This window comes from Empidonax traillii, unplaced genomic scaffold (genome assembly GCF_003031625.1).
Source record: "Empidonax traillii isolate 1590-97213 ecotype Southwest subspecies unplaced genomic scaffold, ASM303162v1 scaffold54:size2178333, whole genome shotgun sequence".
NCBI classification, from domain to species: Eukaryota; Metazoa; Chordata; class Aves; order Passeriformes; family Tyrannidae; genus Empidonax; species Empidonax traillii.
Genome location: NW_020955247.1, coordinates 1379658 through 1402718, shown reverse-complemented (window position 1 = coordinate 1402718; position 23061 = coordinate 1379658). Strand labels below are relative to the sequence as shown.

The window sequence follows — 23061 nt, the reverse complement described above, 5'->3', positions numbered from 1 at the left end:
TTTAGGGAACCCTGAAATTATGTCTTAGTGACTAGTTAGCAGGTTGTTAAAGACCAATACTCTAGTAAATATTTCATTTACAGAGATAACTGGCAAAGTTCATACATTGGCTAGCATTTATTACTTATTAGGTATTTTCTAGATGTTAAAATACTAGCTGAATGCTACAACATCTGAAAAGAATGTTTTCCCCTTTAAAAGAAAATAGCAAGTAGGAAAAAATATTCTAGTGCCCATTAAAAAGGTTGAAATAAAGTATACCACAGACTACACAACTTAAAAGCAAGCAGGATTTGAAGCTGGCAGAATAGCTCCTGAAGGTAGCTGTTTCTAAAAACAGTTAATTGTTTCACAGAATTAAAACATGTTTTGTGATTTTCAAATGGACATTTTATTTTAAAGTTCTCTGAAATTAGTTTTCAACCCAATAACAAAGCTTCTGAGGCTATTTCTGCCTGCTTATGCTACATAACTCACCACATGTTCAACACTTTCTGGCAGCTATACAGAAAGAGAGTAAGGAAAAAAGAGAATCAGAATACCACATAGAGAAAGAATTTCACATCTTTCACAAATAGCTCTTGTTAGTCAGAAGATTGTCCAAAATATTTCAAAATTAGCTGTAATATCAAAAATGCATGCACTTCTCTAGCATAGTGAGACGTGTTATTGAAGGCTTAGCCTAGAAGTACAAGCTATAGAAAGTCTTCTATTAAAAAATTTAAAGACAAAACTAGGTAGAGCACTAGAGTTTTGCCCCTCACCAGTGGCTATTAGTTTAGACAATATTTTTTTAATAACTATATGAGAAAAATATTGAAGCAGCTGAGCACACAAGATGCAAAGAATACAAAAATAAGGACATACTTGGTTTCATCCGTTACTTCTACTTCTGCAGGAGCTGTGATGGGTGCATTTGAACGGCCTGCAGTTGGGTCATCTGTGTTGAGTTCTCCATTTGTTGAGCTTACTACCTAAAATCACCAGAAAGACCTGAAATTATGCTAGTGCCAGACATACATTTGTTAACTCCTAAAGTTACAATATATCTTAAAAGAACAGTAGATTTGTTGATTCCATAATTCTTTTTATTCTGATAATAGTATCTTTGCTGGGTTTTATTCCGGCATCCCCACGCTCTTGTGATTTTCCTTTCGTATCTATTAGAGGAACTGACATCTACATGACAGACTCAGTGAGTGGACCAAGCAAAGCAACTTGGTGGATCAGGTTTGGTCATCTCCCTCATGTCTCTTCAGAGTCTTAAGGGAAGACACTAATCAGTTTCCTGATACCAATCAGTCTAACCCTATCTCTGCTTCTTTAGTGTGTTTATGCTTCTTAGTTTCCATCTTTGTATGGCCTGATTCATTTGTATCTCAAAGAGCACTCACCAGAAGAAGGAAAAACTAAGACACTTGCTAGACCTGAGCATAGATGATATCCGATTTTTAGAACACAAAAACACTGTCAAAAATTAATCAGCTACAGAGACCAATACTAGTCCACAGTTCAAGATTATTACCAGCTGTTGCCAGACGATCAGAGGTTAATGTAGATGAAAGGAGCAGGAAAGAAAGTCACCATCATAACGTTATTGCCCTCACCCTTCCAAGCCCTCCTTTTAATGAAGCAGTTGTATCCCATCTATTTATAGCCAGAACTAAGAGCCTAGCTACTGAGGTTTGTTTTGTGGTTCCTTTTCTAAGGAAGTAGAGCCTCAGAAGTTTGCTACACTTAAAGCATTTTCCATTGCCTACATTAGGCTGTTTTCTTTTTTCATGTTTCACTAAAATAGGAACCACTGCCAAGAAAAACTGCTGCCCTGTAAAAAAACAAAAGAAGATATGCCTGAGACTGCGTGATCTAATTACTTAAATTTTAGTCAATATAACTGAAGGAATTCTGGGAGACTGGACTTTATTTCTATGATGAAAGGTAAGTCAGTGGAGTTTCAGCAAGGTGGCTTAAGCTTAGTTTCATATCATTGCACATGATATAAGCACTTCACATTCAGTGACAGAAATAGATAGGAATTGTACTTTAGCAAATCATAAGCTGGTGGGTCAGGCATTTTGAATCAAACACCCTGGGTTAGTAGTTTTGTGGGGTTTTGATTTTCTTATGGTGGTTTGGTTTTTGTTTGGGTTTTTTTTGGTTGTTGTTTTTGTTTTTTAACAAGTATATTAACATTTAGTGTTGCTGTTCAAATTTACTTGGAAGGGCATATAGTATGATCTCAACCACTTCACCAGATATCTTACTGTGAAGATAAATTTCATTACTTCTAGTAAAATATCCAGCTGTAATAGTGATAAGCACGGTGGAAAATTCATCAGAAGTACTTACTAAATAAGAAAGGAGCATAGCTGACAATGCAAGGGTAAAAAAAATTTGCTCAGCTTTTCCACCAAATGAGTTTTGGGTCCAAAGGAAGCACAGAATGATTATGGTTGGAAGGGGCCACTGTTGATGTCATCTCGTTCAGCCCCCATGCTCAAAGAGGGTCTCCTGGAGTATGGTACTCGTCACTGTATCCAGACATCTTTTCAATGTCTCCAGGGAAGGAGACTTCACAGCCTCTCTGGGCAGCCTGTCCCAGTGGCTGGTCACCCTCATAGTAAAGAAAGTCTTTCTCTTGTTCACATGGAACTTCCTGTGCATAACTACATAACTAACCACAACTACAGCCTGCACTAATCCATATAAAGTAATGCTATCCAATCAATATTGTAGTCAACTTTGCCTGCAGTCCTAATAATTCAGGATTTCTGCTCCATGATCTAGATTTAAAATGAACTTTTCTAAAGAGATCGTCAGACTCGCACTCAAGGTTTCATAACAGTGGTTGATCAAAAACTGAAGACTTGTCTTTAGTTTACTCAAGTAAGAGTAGGGTACATCAAGAAATAAAAAGATAGGTGAAAGACATCCCTTTCTGGATGGGAAACAAACACAATACAACTTAGCAATCCTGACTATTGCAAAGAACAGATGATAGCATAGAAAGGCATTTGCAAGAACTCTTCTTCTCTTTTCCTACACAAAACAAATAAAAAACTATGATTTTTTTCACTAGTCTCAAACACGCTGCCCAACTCTAGCACCTGTAGAGCTTTCACATGGCATTCTCCTTCACATTTCTTTCCCAGGAGCACCTGTTTAATTATTCACATCTATCTCCTTGGGCAGCAGATTTTAAAAAAACGATCCAACTCAAGCATCTACACACTCTTCAACAGGACTGGAAACATGAAAGTAAGTATCTAGAAGTAGGTATCTAAAAATCTTTTGAGAAAAAAAAATAGAACACTATATTAACAGTAAGGAATACTACTGTTATTTCCTAGGAAATGGTCTCCCCATGTCCAAAGGGTATTTACCATATTTTACAATGGAATAAAACTTCTTGCAATTGTTGCACTTTACCTGACAAAGAATAAAAGGTTTCTTAAATGCTATAATTGCCAAACAAGTGATAAGATATGTGATTTGAAAATTCTACTGACTGTAACTTAAGAAGTTAAGTATGTTTTCTAACATTTAAAAAAATAAATTAAAAAGTAACAATTTTGGAAGACAACTTAAAATTCAATTCTGATTCCACATGACTATACTGTTCTCAAAAGATAAATTATTTCCTTTAAAATTGATGTTATTGCAAGAACTACTGCAAAAAGTTAAATATAGCATAAAATTTTCAAACATTTGTTAATGAGAAGCACAAAACTTTTGAAACTTTTCTTGATACACAGTGATAATTATCATTATTAGATTTTCTTCTGTGACACATGACAGTTGTTTCTAAAGCAGCAATATTTAGAGAATGTTAAGTTTTAACTGAGTTCCAAAGCATTTAAAGAAGACATGGAATTATCACACTGGCAAGACTGAAGCACTGTTTTTTGTACTCTGGACTTTTCATTGTTTCTTCAGACCCTTGACAAACTTTTTCCAAAACAAAACTTCAGAAGAAATATATGTAACTTAGATTGTTAGAATCAAAACTGCAGCAGATGATTTATTTTCCACCCAGATAAGCTAAATTATTTTCATTTTGGACTCAAAGCTCAAAAGCTCATGGTGACTTTACAGCTGGCATTTTGAATCCTATACTAAATTTAGATTTCCATATATTATTCCACCTGTCTCATACCTAAGTATATTCAAAGAGCAAGACATGAAAAATTAAAAAAAAATAATTTAAAAAATGAAAACAAAACAGGAAAAAAATGCTCTGAAGATAAAATTAATAATACAGGAAAAACTGTTGGTTTCTACTAATTTTTTTGCTGATATGTGTGAAGTACTGCTCCAGGAAACATTCCTCTTGTCAACTATTGTTTGAACAAAAATAGTCAGGTTTAAACAAACATCACTAATTAACATTTTCACTGGAAGTTTTCTTAATGAACAAAAAACATGGCTAGAATAACACTGAATTCAGTCAACAGTGGTTTTTAGCTGCTAAGACAACTAACACATCAAAAGTTTAAACTTTAGTTGCTTGCACTATTGTATGTGTATATTCCATCAAAAAGACAGTTCAGCTGTTTTAGACTTTCACTAAGAAACATGCAGGAAAAACGCCACGAACAAAAAGTTCCACAGTTTCTATACCTGTTTTAATTTCAGTTTGACAACTGAGTTACTAGGGAGTAACATTCTGGGCATTCCTGGAAAGCAGTTTTAATTTGAGAACATGAATCACATCATACAGTACAGGACACTAATATTATGTACCACCAAACAACTAATTTAAGTCATGCAAAGACGTAGAAAATACCTGTACCGAGCCACCATGTCTGTCAGCTGCCAGGTGAGCCCTCAAATGATGTGGATTGGCTTGCTGTGAGTCCCAGGCTGCCCTATGGTCTGTTGACTACCATTTTTCAAAGCATTAGGAATTTATGCAAAAGAATAAAAAAAAAATACAAAAATAAAAAATTTGTGCATTAATTATTATTGGGGTTTTTTTAACGGCATAGAAGTACTATACTATACACTTAATTCCTATATAGACTGCACTTCTGCATTATCAACATACACATGCCTACACATACATTTTCAGAGAGAGGTGAAGCAGCTAAAACTCAGCATTCACAGTAAGAAAAGGTATACCAACACAACCGTCTTAACTTCACTAAGGTAAATGGACACATCTCTGAATTTCTAACATTTTTACCACCTTGGTCATCAGTCTGGTTTAAAAAAAAAAGTGAAAATGTTGTACAGACATGTTACCAAAATGAACCCAAATAAATGACACAGCATATGGAAAGTGATTAAAGAAGTATCAGAAAAAAAATGCACTACTGATGTAAGCTACATTATATCATAGCTTCGAATAAGCAAACTTTTGGGACATTTTAATGTATTTCTATATCTGTAAACTTTAACAAGGATCTACTTAAATCCAAGTCAAAACAAAGAAAACTTGGTTCATTTTGGAGTTCTAAAAATCAATAACATAGCACAAAGCATTAGACAAAAGACATACTAATGCTGATAATCTTACAAGAGTAGTTTACCTGATTTTTGGATTGTTGCATTCTGTCTCTGTGCTGATATGCTTCTCTGTTTGAAGACATTGCAGGGTCTGAATGTATTGAACCCACTGGAGTAGGCTACAAATATAAATAATATGTAGCTACTGGTAAAAAAAATAAATTTCTAAGTCTTACCAAAAGTTACTGGTTTGTAATAGAAAATAGTCTTTGAATCTGACAGTTTCCAATAACATAAAATTATCAAATTAAAGCAGAAGCTTCACTAGATATTTACACTAATATCAACAAGGAAAAAACCAAACTAAGAATTACATAATTTAATGAAGTAGCAATTCTAAGTATTATTATGAACTAATTTTCCGAAAGACTTTATGCTGATACTTTCTTCAGTTAGCAGTTAAAACATTCCAATGAAACCTGACTAAAGAGTTGAAGTGATTCTTTAAGCAATCCCATTTTGGATTGAGCAGAGATGTACTTAGATATCAAGAGTATGTTTGGAAGGAGAAAGAACATGAAATACTGAAGCCAAAAGACAATGTTAGAACATGCATTTGAAAATGGATTTTTAACAGCAGCTGTTCACAACTCTAATGGCAGCCTTGAGACGCACATCTTCTGAAACTCAATTCTGAACCACTAGCTCAAAACTGATCACACAAAACGGCCATTATATTACTAACAGCTTAACTGTACTCACCAGCTGTTTTCCAATCCAGTCATATTCATAATCAAACATATAGCCTTTCCGATCAAGTAAGTCTGTGAAGAGCTTTCTTAAGTAGTCATAGTCTGGCTTTTCAAAAAAATCTAACCTTCTTACATAACGTAGGTATGTAGCCATTTCCTCTATATAAATAAGAAATATATGTAATTCTCATTATCTCCTTTAATAGAACTAAAAAAAAAAAATTATTTCATTTTAAAGCATTTCTCATCTTAAAACCTGAACAGTTGATTACCATGAATCTGTGAATTACCAGAAAGAAAAGTTACTTAATAGTAATAATACTCTTTGAGATAAACTGCCATATTCTAAACAAATCCTACCAAGTGACCCCCCCCACTAATTTTCCCTTTGCATTACCTATTGAGATCTTCCATTCAACCTTCCAATTATAATGCACAGTATGCCCAAAAAGTGGGGAAAGAAATGCCTCTGCTTCTTTCCCCCCTTTACAGAGACAAGATTAAGGAAAAGTAAAGAAAGGGGTATATGACAAAGTATCTTTCTCCTGTCCACAAGGTCTGCTGTGGACAGGATTTCCTTCCACAATAAGAAAAAAAAAATCAATTTCTCATGAGCTATTCTTAGCAAATCCATTTTTCCTATCAATGATATTGTGATTACCTTTGAAGGTGTTTATTTATATTTTGGCAAAATCATGTCCATGTTACATATATCACCTGTTCTGAGCCTTTTAGTCCAACTTCTAAAAAAAATGTCATATTTGCTTCTCTCCAGTTTGCCAATACCTCATTGATTTTCCTTGTAGTTATGGAGAGCTAGAAGTGATATCTGAAACTTGCAAGTTAATGTAAACATTAGTTCAACTTGTTCCCATTTCAGCTTGTTTTTAATAGGGGTATGACACCATATTAAAAACATATTATTATTAAAAATATATTAAAAAGATTTGAGCTGAAAGAGCTTGCAAAATTTTACGTGTGAACATACAAGTGCAGACTAGTTAGTCACTTGTAAGCATACATATAATACTTTTTTTAATGTTTCCTTTAGAAGAATCTAAATTTTAAGAATAACAGCATTAGCTTGCTGCTGCTTCAAAAGGATAATTCCTCTTTCTGGGCCCAGTATTGTTTAACTTATGACCTGAATGAAGGGGCAGATGCCTCCTCAGCAGGTTCACTGATGACATAAAGCTGGCAGGAGTGGCCCTCTTATGAGGAAAGGCTGAGGCAGCTGGGGCTGTTCAGCCTTGACAAGAGAGGACTCAGAAGGGACCTAATTAATGCGTGTAAATATCTAAAGGCAGGAGGGGGTGCCAAGAGGATGGAGCCAGAGTTTTCTCAGTGATGCCGAGCAATAGGAAAAGAGGCAACGGGCAGAAACTGATGGAGAGGAAGTTCCTCCAAAAAATGAGGAAGAACTTTATTGAGAGGTGACCAAACAGTGGCACAGATTGCCCAGAGAGGTTGTGGAGTCTCCCTCACTGGAGATACTCAAGAACCATCCAGACACAATCCCATGCCACACACTCTAGGATGACTCTGCTTGAGCAGGGAGGTTGGCCCAGGTGCCCCACTGTGGTCCCTTCCAACTTGACCAATTCTGTGATCTATTACGGTAGTACGTAATATATGTATTTGGAAGCATTATTTTATTTATTTTTAAAGCCAGATATTAGGCAATCTATCTATCTCAGTTTTGTTTTATGAATCAATAACAACATTTTTATAAACAGTATACATTACCTGGGAAGTTTTCACACAATACTTCTATAGGAGTTGCTCGTTTAGTGTCTCCAATTTTCTGGTAACGTTCTTTTAATGTATCAGCCTATGATACAAGAACAAAAGAAGCATCTGAAGTTATAGAGCCTGCAGACAAACATTGAAAAAGATAAAAAAACCCATGTCAATATAAGCTGATGATCTAAAAATAGGACAGAGGAAGATATCAAATCCCACTACCTTTAAACCTTGCCATGGAAGACTTCCTCTGAGAAAATACATAAACATATGACCCAAAGCTTCCAAATCATCTCTTCTACTTTGCTCTGAAACAAAAGGCAAATATTATTAGAAAATTTAATCTGTGTAATTTTACATTATATTTAAAGGGTTAGCTTCAAAATTATGTAGAAATCATTGGTAGGTGTAGAGTACTTGAACTAAGTACTAAGCAACTAAGCATATTGGGAGGTTCTGATGTACTATGCACTGCATTGCAAACAGATAAAATCAAAAAAAAGGCAGATGCAGACTGCAGGTATATTCATCTCAACAGTACTTTAAGTAAATTATCTTGCTGAAAAAAACTGCTACTGTTTATTTAAAATTATTTTCATTTGACTCTTAAAATTGCATTTTAATTACAATATTTTTAATCCCTTACTTGTGAACTTGAAACAATGTAAGAAAACTTTAATCAAATGCATTTTTTCTCTATAAAGCCATGGAGAAGACAGTATTTTCCTCCGGGACCCATTATAGAATTTCTGAGTAAGTCAAAGGTGGACTGAAGAAGGCTCAGAAGTACTATTATTTGAATAGAAGACAGTATAAAGAGGCATGTACATACAGTCTGCTCAAGTCTAGCTGATATATAAGCTTTTACAGTAAACAAGGTCTGGCAAGGCTAAAATTTTTCATCTGCACTAAAGCACAGCAGTCCTTCAAAAAGTTCAGAGAAGGTTAAAGAAAACGGAAAGTAACAAGTACAACACAGTGCATTCAAAGTTTTCAAAGCACATTTCATATAGTTTTTAAATTAAATCCATTACTTGTAGGAAAAGTAAACATAATAGAGAATACCGAGTCTTTCAATTACTTGTAGAAAAGAGATTTTTACATTTCCACCAGACTTCATTCTGTACTGCTGTTGAAACAAATGTTACACTTTGTATTATGTATTGAGGTAACAGCAAGTATTCAATTCTAAATGTTTTCTTCCATGGCACAAGGCAGAAAAAAAATTTAAAATTGTTTTCACCCAGTATTTCACAAGACAAAATTGCTATGCTTTGACAACGAGAAAAATGGAACAGGAAATTAAATGAAAAAAAATGATAGATTGATTTTTTTGAATACAGCCAAGTTAACAAAGTCAACCTGGCTCTGATTTGATCAACACATAATATTGCCATAAATATACTGCATGTGAAGAACAATTATTAATCTTCATACAGATAGAACAATGTACTTAATATACTGTTTTCTTTCCTTACCTTCTCATTTGTACACTGAGTAAACACATACTAGCAAACAGTATGATAATTCTACATTTAGCCCATTACTTCATCACACATCTGCCAGCCATATGAGGCTCTTTCATGATCATTTCTCCTTCACTCATTTCCATGTTTCCAATTTCCTTGCCAACACTCTTCTTATGCTCACTCCTCCACTCTCACTGCCCACTGCTGCCACTTTTCTCAGCAAGTGCCCTACAGACAATTTGGTCCTATTTGAATTTCTCTGCCCAAACCCTATAACATCCCATTTACTGACCACACACTATCCTAATACAATCACAAAAGGTAAGAAGAAAGCATGAATAAGCTACAGAGTTCTTTTTATGCTGTAAGAGTTCTATACCTGAAAGGTTCCAGTATGCAAAAGAAATGTTGGCTCCAGTTGCTGGCAGAAATCCTGTGCTCTTTATGAGATAAGAGTGGGCATGCAGAAAATGAGTACTTCATAGAATGTTACAAGTGTGCAACAGACGGCCCACCTATGGGCAACACTGAGGCACAGTCCTCAAAAATGTACTGGAAAGTTCTGTTTGGTTTTTGCTAATCCTCTTTCACACTGATTTCTACAAGTTATGCTGATAAAAAATTAACCTCCTCTCCTCTAAAAAAAAAAAAGTTTTTTATGGAGGCAATGGCTCCTTCACAGAGAGTCTTATCTATGAAAGGTAAGACTTTGAATCTTTATCTTGAAATTATTTCAAATTAAGAGGATTTGGGTTTTGTTTGTTTGCTTGTTTTGGGGGTCTTCTTTTTAAATGAGCTTTGGACTGCTGATGACACTTCTTCAGGACACTTCTTTCAGAACTACTTCTAGGATACACCATTTGAATTCACAATGCCCTCAAAACTCTGCTATGAGAAAGGATTTTTCGTTCATTTTAATTCTGGGGACGGCACTCATTGTTTAGAATCCATTTAACTTTTTCACTGACCAATTCTGAGTTATTAAGAAATAGTAATCAAATACGCTTTCCTATCGATGGAAATCTTCAGGATGAGCTGGAGAAACAGGAAACCCAAAGATTATATTGCTATTATTCAAAGAAGCACAAGGACCTCTGAAAACTGGAAAAAAAATTAGCAGTGGACTAACTGGAAGACCAAAATATTTCAAGCATCAGCTAAAGGAAGGGCTACTGATGTATACAGATCCTAGTCTATCATAGTTTAATGAGACTGAGAGAATATGTTGCCTAAAAAGTAATAAGATCGTAAGATGACAAAAATACAACGAAGCTTTAGGGCACATGGTTTCCTCTCTCAAAGAGATCATCTGAAGCAAGCTAAATTAATAAGAAACTGGTACCTGTTATTTAGTTCATACGCTACAAACAATTATCTCAATCAAAATAGGTTGATTTAAATAAAAACTAGAGCCTAAAAACTAGAGCCTCATTCAGCAGGCTATTCCCAGAAATTATCTTTTTTCAGCATACATAATAACGTAATCATAATTATGCAGTTTATACAACAGACATTCAGTCTTTACAAAGCATCCATTATAAACACTGCATTCCTCCATAAATGAAGTTATTTGGATCAGAAAACAAGTTACTTAGCTATGAGAATTTAGCTACCAAGAAGATTACATGGTTAGATACAGAAATAGAAAGTGATAACCTACTCAACTTGAACTGTCAGTCCATAAAGTTTAGCAAAAATAAATTTGAAACCCAGAGTTTGTAGTCTTACTAAAAATGATAGGATGTCATACAATAATACGAGGGACAGAATAGCATTCCTTCCTGAAAAAAATAACGAATCACAAAGTTGATGACTCTCATTCAGAAAAATGAAGTTTCCTGCCAAGCACACATTATGTGCCATAATATTGTCTTAAGAACAATGAGGACTTAAAAAAAAAAAAAAAGAAAACATTTCATTTATACCTTTAATTAAGGTGCCCACTGCAGAAGAGGCTGGAGCCCATCTCAGGAACCTGAAGGTGCACAAGTCCCAACGACCTGCTGAGGTGCATCTACGAGTCCTGGACCTGTGCAAAGCCTTTGACACTAACACAGGACATCCTTGTCTCTGAACTGGAGATACACTGATTTGACAGATGGAACAAGTGGACAAGGAATTGGCTGGGTGGTTGCACTCTAAGCTGTGGGCAACAACTCAGTATTCAAGTGGAGACCAGTGAGGAGCAGCGCTCGTCAGGGGTTGGTATTGGGACAGGTGCTGAATAACACCTTTGTTGGTGACATGGACAGTGGGGTTTAGGGCACCATCAGCAAGTCTGCCAATGAGACTAAGCTGTGTGGTGCAGTGACCATGCTGAAGGGAATGGATGCCATTCCGAGGGATCTGAGAGGTGGGCCTGTGCAAACTTCAAGAACTTCAACAAGGAAAAGTGAAAGATCTGTACCTGGGTCAAGGCAATTCCAAGCACAAGTACAGGCTGGGCAGAGAATGGAGAGCAGCCCAGAGAAGGACTTGGTGGTGCTGGTAGACGAGAGGCTGGACATGAGCTGGCAATGTGTGCTTGCAGCCCAGAAAGTCAATCATATCCTGGGCTGCATCAAAAGAAGTGTGGCCAGCAGGGTGAGAGAGGGAATTCTGACCCTCTACTCTGCTCTGGTGAGAGCTCACCTAGAGTGATTCATCCAGCTCTGGGGTCCCCAACATAAGAAGGACATGGAGTGAATCCAGAGAGGGGCCATGAAGATGATCAGGGAGTGTCTCTCCTCTGAAGACGGGCTGAGAGTTGGAGTTCTCTTCTCATCCTGGAGAAGAGAAGGCTCCAGCAAGCACTTTACAGCACCTTCCAGCACCCAGCAGGGGTCTCCATGAAAGGTGGAAAGGGACTTTTTACAAGGACAAGAGGTAGTGGCTTCATACTGAAAGAGCACAGCTTTAGATCTCAGGAATAAGTTCTTTACTGTGTGGGCATCAAGACACTGGAACAATTTGCCCAGAGAAGCTGTGGATGCTCGATCCCTGGAAGTGATCAAGGCCAGGTTGGGTGGGGCTTTGAGAAACCTGCTCTAGTGCAAGGTGTTTCTGCCTACGGAAGGGGAGTTGCAACTAGATTATCCTTGAGGTCCTTTCCAACCCAGACCATTCTATGATTAAACAATAATAAACACATCTAACCAGAGATTAACTCTACTTAAGGAGCGGAAAAGTAACCCTTTGTCGTGGTTTTGCCCATCAGCCCATCCCTGGGGCTGAGGATGGTTTTGTCCAGGTAATTTCCGGACAAAAAGGCCAATCAAAAGTCCAGTAATGCCTTTGCTAATTACATCTTCAAGAAAACGGAAGAGAAGGTTGTTGGCGCAGTTGAAATTAGGGGCAGCAGCCATGTAGGGGAAAGGAGTAACGGGTCCGAACAGGGCCGGACTCCCTCCTCCCCCGGCTTGGGCTGGGGTGGGGGGGGAGCAGGTGCAGCACTGAAGTCCTCCCTTCTCTCTTGTAAGAGAGTGAAGAGAAAAAAAAGTTTAAAAGATGAACTGCTTGGACAGAAACTGCTGTGGAAGAATTCCAGCCAAAAGATAATGGAGCTTCCAAGGTTGAAGCTGGCAGCTGAAACTGCAGCAAGAAAAGAAAAATGCAAAAGGGGGGAGGCTTGTTTCCCCCTGCTTTTTCGCTCTCTCTCCTCAGCAGGGAAAAGACTGAAAAGTAATCCCTGCTACTTGTAAAAGTCTGTTGGAGTAAGGAGACCCCCTATGCAGTGAATAGAAGAGTCTGTGGATGTACTAAAGAGAACTGAGGCTTCATGAAAAGGACTGAAGTGAGGCAGAGTCCTGGTGGAGATTTGTAACCCTGAGGGAAACCTGTGCTAGAGCAGTGATGACTCAGGTGAGATACTGAGATTCGTGTGTGTGTGGATGCATACTGCTGTTGAAGATTTTGTGACCCTGAGAAATCTCATGCTGGAGCGAGACGGCCCATGTGAGATGCTGGAATCCGTGTGTGTGTGGGATTTGTGCTAGACCCATGCCGAGAAGTCTATCAAAGACTGTTCTCCCATGGGAAGGGACCTCCATAGGGAAACAGGGGTGGACTCTTAAACCATTATCCCCTGTAACCCCGTGGAAGAAGATCCATAGTAGGCAAGTGTCCCCTTGCAAGCCTATGGAAGGAAGACCCTTCGGGACCTGAGTAACCTCCAGCCTTCGGTCTTAGCCCAGGAGAGGGGTAAGCCCAGCCCTGGAAGCCAACACAGAGCGAAAGGGAAAGAGAAGAAGTTCCAACTGCAATGAAAGTGCTGCTGCTGCTGAGAATCTGTTACTAGAGGGAGAGAACTGGAGCTCCAAAGATACAAAATGAAACTACTTCTTCTCCTTGGACTGGTATAAAAGGGAAGAAGTATTTCTGTAAATATATAACACTTCAACTTGAGTAGAAATTGCTGTAAATATAGTTCTTTAGTTTTTAACTTATTAGTAATTTTTGTTTTACTAGTAATAAATGTATATACTATTTTACCCCAAATCCTGTCTCTCTTTTGTCTGCAAATACCTTCTCTCAACTAGTGGTAATTATGTGGGGGGTGGAAGGCGAAATTGACCCAGAGCAAAACCACAACACCCTTGAAGGAGAAAGCGTCACTTACTATATTCCTGTGTTAATATCAGACCTGTAAACAAAATTCAGTTGTGTTTTTCAGGTAATAACTAGTTTCATGTTAGTGTTTATTTTCTTAAATGAGATAGGGGGATCTTCTTATTTAAGAAGGAATAAAAAGCTAATTTGATTTTAAAAGTGGTTGCACCACTGTTGAAAATTTTATATTATTCAAAAGTCTATCCTGTCTAATGGAGACAAGAGCCCAGTGTCAAAAATGTAAGTCACCTTAAGCTGACATCGGCTTTCATGCCTGAAAAATATAGTGAATATTCCTTTATCTGAGGAAATTGAGTTCCATAAGCTAAGTCTAAAAAGCTCAAACCTTGCATCTGAGGTACTGGAGCATGTTCAAAACAGAGCAATGAAGCTGGTAAAGGGTCTGGAGCATAAGTTTTTTGAGGAGTGACTGAGGGAGACGAGGTTACTTACCCCTGGAGAAAAAAAAAAAAAGGCTCAGTGAGACCTCTACAACTATCTGCAAGAAGCCTGTAGCCAAGTGGGAGATAGCCTCTTCTCCCAAGTAAAAAGCGACAGGACAAGAGGAAACAGCCTCACGTGCCACAGGAAAGTTTAGATTGGAAAAATTTTTTTCACCAATAGAGTTTTCAAGCACTGGGACATAGGGAAGTGATTCAGTCACCATCCTGAGAGATATATTAAAAGATCTGTAGATGGGGTGCTTCGGGATGTGGTTTAGTGATGGACTTGGCAGTCCTGTTTTAACAGCGGACTAAATGATCTTAAGGGTATTTTCCAACTAAATGATTCTATGGTTATGCTTTGTTGATAAAGCACCTTATAGCTCTCTGAAAAGTGTGAATTGTTTCTCATTTGCCTTATTAAGAGCTGCACTTACAGTTGAACTGTATGTATTGTGCAACATTTTTATGACCAATTCAAAGAGCAACCTAAATAGCCATTACTGTGCAGTGATAAGCAACCAGTTTACACAAATTCAAAGGGACCAAACCTGTTTTCACTAGAAAAACTCTATATAACTGGAATAAACAAAGATCTGAGTGCTCATACCTTTTTCCAGGTAAATTTATTCATTCAATAATAACAACTTTCATCTTTATATATATTTGTCCTTTCATTAGCTTGTTAGCATAACCTTTAACTCCTTATTAACAGTGTAAGCACTAAAAAAAATAATCAAGAAATCAGTATCATATATAAGATACTTTATTATTTTATGATGCATTTCAAAGAGAACAGAAAACTACCAAGATAGCATTGAAAACCTATGTTGTTGCAACCTATTCACTTGACTATCTTTAATAAGTATATCTGTTTCCTGGACACTTTACTCTGCCACAGTATACTTCTAAAAAGATACACCTCATCTTTCTTTTATATACATATATCTAACAAAGATAACAATTTCCAAAACATGACCATGATGATTAGAGAGTCAGAAAATATCATTCCCATAAACAGTATTTGCATAAGGACAAACTATATTTGCGCAGTACACAAAACTTGTCATTCTTAATGACTACAGACTGAGAAAAATTACAACTACAAAACAAGATGGTTTATGACAAGTCACAGCTGTTGATCAATTCTTGTTTCTGCATTTAAAAAGCACACATACCTTTTCCTAAGTGTGTATTTATACTCATGTATCTAGCTGTTCCTGTAAGGCTCTTGTGTTCTCGATATGGTATGTGCTTCTTTGTTTCTGGATCTACATACTCCTTTGCTAAACCAAAATCTATAATGTGAATAATTTGCTGAGTTTTGTTTCCAGGTCGTCCTATTAGGAAGTTCTCAGGTTTTACATCTCTGTATATCAAGTTCTTTGAATGGACATACTCCATACGAGAAATCTTTAATAAAAGGAAAAGGGAAAAAAAAAATCATAAAATTTTGGGTTAAGCTTTGGGTTATCATATTAAAATGTGTTAGAAGCTACATATCTTACATTGAGTTTATATTTAGAAGAATCCTCCCCTTCTTAAAACCACAGGGATATTGTTCTTCACAAGATATCTCCCAGCTAAGATCAGTGAAAACTGTACATTTTCCCTAAGCAGATACACCACTTGGTATATTGGAAACCTTCACACTGGACATTAGTCATGAATCATGTATTCAATACATGTTTTCTTCTTTAAAAACAGGTGGTTCAACTATGCTTTGTGCACATTAGAAGTAAAATCAGAAATCGTTTATCAAGCAGTGAGCAGCAAGGTTTCATGCAGATCTATTACACATTAGAGGTATAAACAAGAGAAGCACTGAAAGTTCATCACTATGCATATAATTACATTCCAGCTGAATCACTTTCTATCAAAATTTCTGTATTCAGAAAGGAACAGGAAGTGTTAAATAAAACTGCTATTTGGATCTGTGATAACTTGAGAACTTAGAAAAAATACTTTGGTCAGTTTGGCTGTAAATAAGCTCAATATGTCTATATGTCTGTAGTTGGAGGTCTGTTATACAATTACAATTGTGTTTTAAACAGTTATTTTTATCCTTCATGGGTAGTATTCAGGGAAGTGGAAGTTCAATATCATTAATATTTCATAAAGACTTATTTAAAACTTGCTGTATCATCAAGTTAAACATGCACAAATTTAATTGTCTTTCTTTACACTTCCACCCATCCTTAGGTCAGAACCAAATAAGGAAATTTTAAAAAAAGACAATAATTCTTCATTGAATAATTTTGTGCTATAATTTCTGCAAAGGTCTGAGGAATCTTTCATTTGTTTGTTTGCTTTCTTGCTTACAAGAATGCCCAGGAAAATGTTTATGCTATTTAGGAGTCCCACAGTCCAAGTGCTTTTGTGTGCTAAAATTATTTATATTTAATTAAAGTTTTCTTTTTAAAAGAGTATGTCAAACTAAAATTCTTTATTTCAGGTTGTGACTGCAAGAACTCACAAGATGTAATGTAATTATATTCACACAATGACTCTTTAAAAACTGGAACAAAGTAAATGGAAGTAACATAAGACAGTTTTCCTACTAAAATTGTATCGCTTGCTCGTTAAAGACCACTGACACCAATTTAAAACACGGGAACTGCAAATCTCTTAAATGAAATAAGCATTTAATCCATTGCAGACTGATTTAGTTATTTTAGTGAACACTCAAAGTAACATCTATTCTACTTACCAATTGTATGGCTATCATAAGAACGGTTTTAAGAGAAAATGTCCTACCACACAAGTCAAACAAATCTTCCAGACTAGGTCCAAGTAGTTCTAGCACCATAGCATTATATTTGCCACATGGGCCAAAATAATAAACCTGAGGTATTCCATCTGTAAAATGAAAATACAAAGTAATTACAAGATGTTAAATAAGATTAATGAACATACCAATAAAATTCCTATCCAATTTCAAGTCATTGTGAAGTTAAAAATACATTTTTCACATAAAAGCAAAAATAAAACCTCATAAAAACTACAAGTAAAAGATACAATAGGATTAATGAAGATAAGTATTAAGTATTTTGTGACTGTTACATATTTGACTTATGAAAGATATAAAGATTTTATAAAAAATAAAAAATTAGAAACTATTAGGTTTTGTAACAGTAAACTGAAACAGATTTTGACCAGCTATGAAGAGAGGCTTAAATAAGCTCTCTTACAAAAAAAAAAAAAAAACCAAACCAAAAACCAAAACTCACCACACTTTTAAATTAAACCTTTTAAATGAAGGCTATGATAAACCTACATTTAGGAATAAATCCACCTTATTGTCTAAGAAATAATTAAAAAACCCAAGAGAGATAATGAACCAGGGAGTTCATTAATCAGAGGCAGGCAGTCCAGAAGTTTGAAAATATCAACAGTTAAAGCCTTATGATCCAATTTTACTTACACCTTTTTGTACATATGCATTGAGTGACTATTTAATTAAAAATAACTTGGTATCATTGCTTCTATTCATCTTGTACTTTTTCATATGCACAGGACATGTCACTCATTCAGCAAAATAAATTTTGTTTAAAGGAACCTAGTTATTCCAGATTTTTCTTTTGCTCTTCAGTACGTAACCTTTGTGTGTCACTTATTTGAAATATTCAATACTCTGAAAATGCATTCTTCCTTTCATGTGAGCTTTTTCTACAGTATCCATTGTTACAATTACTGCAGTATACAGAATTATTAAACCTATTTTCAGAATACCTTAATGAAACACTGGATTTCAGCTTCATTCTCCGTAGGTCAAATGTAAGTTTAAAAATTAAGACATCCCTAACTTTAGGCGTTTTTTGAGGTACATACAGTCTTTGGTTTTTCATGCCTTACTACAGTGCCAATTACACTGAGGGTACAGATTTATAATGTTTCCACTATGGCTTTGAGAAAAAAAATAAATTTAAAAGAAATAAATTATCATTTGAGCAAAACTAAAATCAAATGAATGACAGTTTTTAGGAGCATTTTCACTAATCTCTTTCCTACAAGTGAGAATAATGAAAGGAGAACCCCTAAAAATCCAGTTTCACTGTTCAATGTTTTGAAGACCAGACCTTCAATTTATTTGAAATATGTATAATCATACCCGTCTCTCTACTAATATACTTAACATGCATAACTATATTCATTTCAGAAAGACTTCACAAGAGTAGCTTATTGCTACTAATGAAGGAGCATAGACCATATCGTGTACCTCATACTGTATCAGAACATGGTCCAAGATAGTGTTCTTCAATTAATAAAAAATCATCCCTAATTCCCAGATAGATACCTAGAAGACTTGATCTTCTGACTAGGTGAAACCTCCAGACCACTCCAAAATCATGTTTAACATGTTATAACTTCTGCAAGGCACATATAGAGCATTCTGTCTAAAACTACTCATGTTGATAGAATAATTTCATATTAATAGTTCAAAGTACTAGAAGTTAGGGGGTTTGCTTCTTAATCAAAACAGTCTTACTGCTTTTGCTTAAGAACAACAAGCTAGTATCGTTCTGCTACTTGTATTATCTCTTCATGTCTCTAGATTTCCAGAAGGTAAGTCAGAAAGTAACACAATACTAGTAAATAGAATCTGAGGGGTTTTCCCCACTATAGGCGGGAGACAAATAACCTCTTCTATATAAATCTTTAAGATATATTGGTTAAGTTAGAAAAACAAAGAAATTCTGAGTTTTAGAAAATCACGAATCCCTATTTTGTTGACAGGATATTCCAATATGTATTATCAATTAAGATGATATATTTTATTTCCATTTTGAATTGGTCTGGCTTCAACCACTTTGCTTCCACAGGAAGGAAACACTCAAAACTTTTAAGATACATCCCAGTCATCTTGCTGTGAAATAAAAGTCATTGTTTTTAGGTTTCTTGCTCAATAATTGATTACCATTCAATCCTTTCTATTGCCTTGACACACCTTCTGCCCCATTCTCAAATATCCTTTTTAAAAAGTACCTCCTCCTAATTATGTACTCAACTCATTATCACACATATGTCACTAAAAGTTAAAGTAACTTCCAACTCTTCCACCAAAGAAGAAACTTACTTGTGGCCAAAAAAATAGATTCACATACTCCCAGTAAATTATTTTACCATTTAAACGCCTACTTTCTAGATTTAAAAATCTGAATACAGCGTTCTCATTTTCAGATATGTGTCACATTTGCTTATTCCTAGATATTTATACTTGACCACAAGTAAAACGCTTTCATTTGAATGGAATCAAATTTACATTTACAATACTTTATGTGACTGTTTTGTCATAAAACTATAAATCCATTTTAAACCAGTATGACTTTGAATCCCATTTTAACCTCATGGCAAAAAACAAACTGGACCTGGAAATAAACTACTTGAATATTGCTTGGTTTGTGGTTTCTTTTTCTAGAAAAGTTACCTTTCATTAGCCACCTAAAACATTGCTGCTGTACACCACTGGGCTCTAAAATAAGAGACAAAACCCTCTAAAAGTGCATTACTATCCACTGGGGTGACAGGGGGAGAGGGCAGGGGAACAAAGAGATAATTTTGTATTTACTTTTTATCTAAAACTAAGAGACTAAGCTTTGCTAATATTAAATGCATGGATTGGCACTGGAGCCCTCACTCAGTCAGATGGTTGTATCACAGTACACACAGGAGAAATCCTGGCAGATAAGTGGGAATGCAGAGATGGTGACAGTAGTGTACCTGTTTGTTCATTCATTTTTGGCTTACTGCAGTTATGTGTGCCCAGTAATGTGGATTTATGGATTATATTGCCTAATTTTCGCTTAAATGCTTTAGTCCACCATGTTTATGTGCATGACGTCCAGGAATTTTTTTAAGCTGACAGATCTGACTTCCTCTATAATGATAAAAGGATAAAAACATTAGAATAAAGAAAACATTACTAGAGTAATTAGAGTTTTCTCTAAGCCAGTCAAGAAACACACTGATGTGATCTGCATTATATCATATTGCCTAGACTCTTAATCAGATTCATAAATACCAGTAAAATACACAAGACTGCTCTTGCAGAACAAGGTGTTCTGTATTCAGCTTCCTACACACCACTGCCTTACATCCGTATTTTTAATCTTCCCATGTGACAGTTCACTGGACACAAACAAAAGACCTTAAGTAGGTGGAAGATTTGCAGTATCAGTTATCTTTCAGGGCACATCCATACTGGTACTCTGTCAAGGACACAATTCAACTGCCACAAGCAAAAGTACTCTCTGCTTAGTCTACAGATTCTGGTCTGAATCCTCTCAAGGGAAGTGCCATATGTGCGTTTTGACTTGAACCAAAGCAGCATACATGGAAGGGCCATAAAATACCTGGAAACATAGCACTTTAACACTACTGAAACCATGATCAGCTATGAACCATAAAACCCTAAACATGGAATGAGACAGTATATCAGCAACATAACTTCAGCACCAAAAAACTTAGGCTACATTTCTTATTTGCAAAAATAAGAATATGTTTGCATAAATAAGAAATAGTAGTATAACAGTTAAATCTGTTTTCAAGGAAAAATCTTCTGTCACAAGATATCTACATTACTAAAACAGAATTACAGATGCATTTTTGTCATCTTCATTAAATCAAATATCCATTTATCTAACAACCACTATGTTCTGTGAACTGCATCATCAAACCTCCTTTCACAATTACAGCTATCTATTGTATGCTACAAAAAAAACACAATCTCTGAAATCCGTGTGTGATGTCACAGTCCAAAACCAACATAAATTTTTGCATAGAACCAGGCTTCTTATGGCCAGGAATCACCATTTCTTAGAAACATTATCATGTGAACCTATTATGCAGTTGCCATTCTTACTAGATCTCTTGTATTTATTATAGGGGGGAAAATTACTTTAAATATAAATTGAGGAAATTCTGTACATTTCCTTAAGCCAAATGCTAGAAAAGGATGAGTATAAACCAAAAAAAAAAGTCAGAAATATTTTTTAAAGTTTTTGTGGGACTACGCTTCAAAAATAAATTTCCTATTATCATCATCTTTCATTCACATAAACATAAATATTAGCTTATTCACATTGATAATAGAGCAGCTCATCCTTCCTATTACAGGAAGCCTATCAGCAGCTACTAACTCAAAATTGAGTCATCTTATTCCCAAACTCACAACAAAACCATAGCAGTCATCACTACACATATTAACAGAGCTTATGAACAGATACCTCTTCCATCAAAAGATTGAATATTTAATTCAGTTTAAACACTCTTACAAATAAATATTTAAATTAAGCATAGAGAATTCTTTTCTCAGATTGCCTGCATTGATTTTTATTAATCAGATATTAAAAAAAATTTTAACTAACTGCTTACTGTTTATTCCCCTACATAATAATTTTTTCTCACCCCCCCCCCAATTACTATAGACTGAGAAAAGGTTTATGCAGACAAAAGAGACCTGACTGGGGAAGATAATATGAACATTTATTACTAGCAAAATAAAATTAAAGAACTACATCTACAATAATTCTATTTAGGTAAAAAGTACTATGTATTTACAGAAACACCTCTCCTCCCCTTTTATCAGTTCAAGGAGGAGAAGCAGTCTCATTCTCTATTCTCCGAGCTCCAGGTCTTTTCAATAACTCTGCAGCACTCTAAAGTTCTCTTCTGTTATTTTACAACGACAACTCCTTTTCGTTGCAGCTGGAACTCTTTTTCTTTCTTTCTTTCTTCTATGTCAGCCTCAGGCAGGGCTGGGCCTACCCCCCTCCTGGGCTAAGACCAGAGGCTGGGGTATTACCCAGGCCCTGAAGGTCTTCTCTTCCATGCATTGCAAGGGGACACTTGCATACCATGGATCTTCACCACAGGGGATAATGGCTTATGAGTCCACCCCTGTTTTCCTGTGGGGGTCCCTCCCCACGGGAGAAGTCCTTGATAGACCTCTCCAACACGGCTCTAGCATGGATCCCTCACTTGGATCCCAACATCTTACCCGAGCCGTTATCGCTCCGGCGTAAGTCTCTCTTTCAGGGTCACAAATCTTTAGCAGCAGCATGGATCCCTCACTCGGATCCTAAGCTTATCCGAGACGTTCTCACTCCGGCGTAAGCCTCGTCCCTCTCAGGGTCACAAATCTTCAGCAGGACTCTGCTTAACTTCAGGTCTCTCATAAAGTCTCAGCTCTTTATGCATCCACTTACTCCAGTGCAGGCTCTTCCACGAGCAGCATGGGGGTCTCCTCACACCAACAAACTTTCACAGGTGGCAGGGTTTTTGTCTTTTCAGTCTTTTCCCTACTGAAGGGAGAGGCAGAGAGAGAGAGAGAGAACAAGAGAGGGGGGAGAAGCAGGCCCCCCTTCAAACTTCTCTCTCCTGCTGCAGCTTTGGCCTTGAACACTTCAGTATCTCTCTGCCAGAATTCTTCTGCAGCGGTTTTTGTCCAAGCAGTCAGTCCTCTAAAGTTTTTTTTTTCCTCTCTCTTACAGAAAAGAAAGGGGGCTTCAGTGCCACACCTGCACCCGTCCTAGGGCCGGAGGAGGAGGAGGGAGGTCTGGTCCTCACCTGGGGCTTGCCATCTCTCCTACATGGCTACTGCTCCTAATTTTAACCGCA

The 23061-nt window shown here is 36.3% G+C and overlaps 1 protein-coding gene across 8 annotated transcripts in view; it reads right to left on the bottom strand.

Annotated features, from left to right (window-relative positions):
• Positions 1-23061, bottom strand: part of CSNK1G3 (casein kinase 1 gamma 3) — a 71517-nt gene that overhangs the window by 7582 nt on the left and 40874 nt on the right. For 6 of the 8 annotated variants that reach the window (XM_027879351.1, XM_027879349.1, XM_027879352.1 and 3 more), the window contains 9 exons: positions 17153-17301; positions 15621-15855; positions 8166-8251; positions 7947-8031; positions 6211-6359; positions 5532-5627; positions 4787-4882; positions 868-974; positions 478-501 (listed from right to left, as the gene is read on the bottom strand). In XM_027879351.1, coding sequence (XP_027735152.1) covers positions 478-501; positions 868-974; positions 4787-4882; positions 5532-5627; positions 6211-6359; positions 7947-8031; positions 8166-8251; positions 15621-15855; positions 17153-17301 — 1027 coding nt within the window. The remainder of the gene's footprint in view (positions 1-477; positions 502-867; positions 975-4786; positions 4883-5531; positions 5628-6210; positions 6360-7946; positions 8032-8165; positions 8252-15620; positions 15856-17152; positions 17302-23061) is intronic. The other 2 variants (XM_027879353.1, XM_027879354.1) reach the window with 2 other exon arrangements.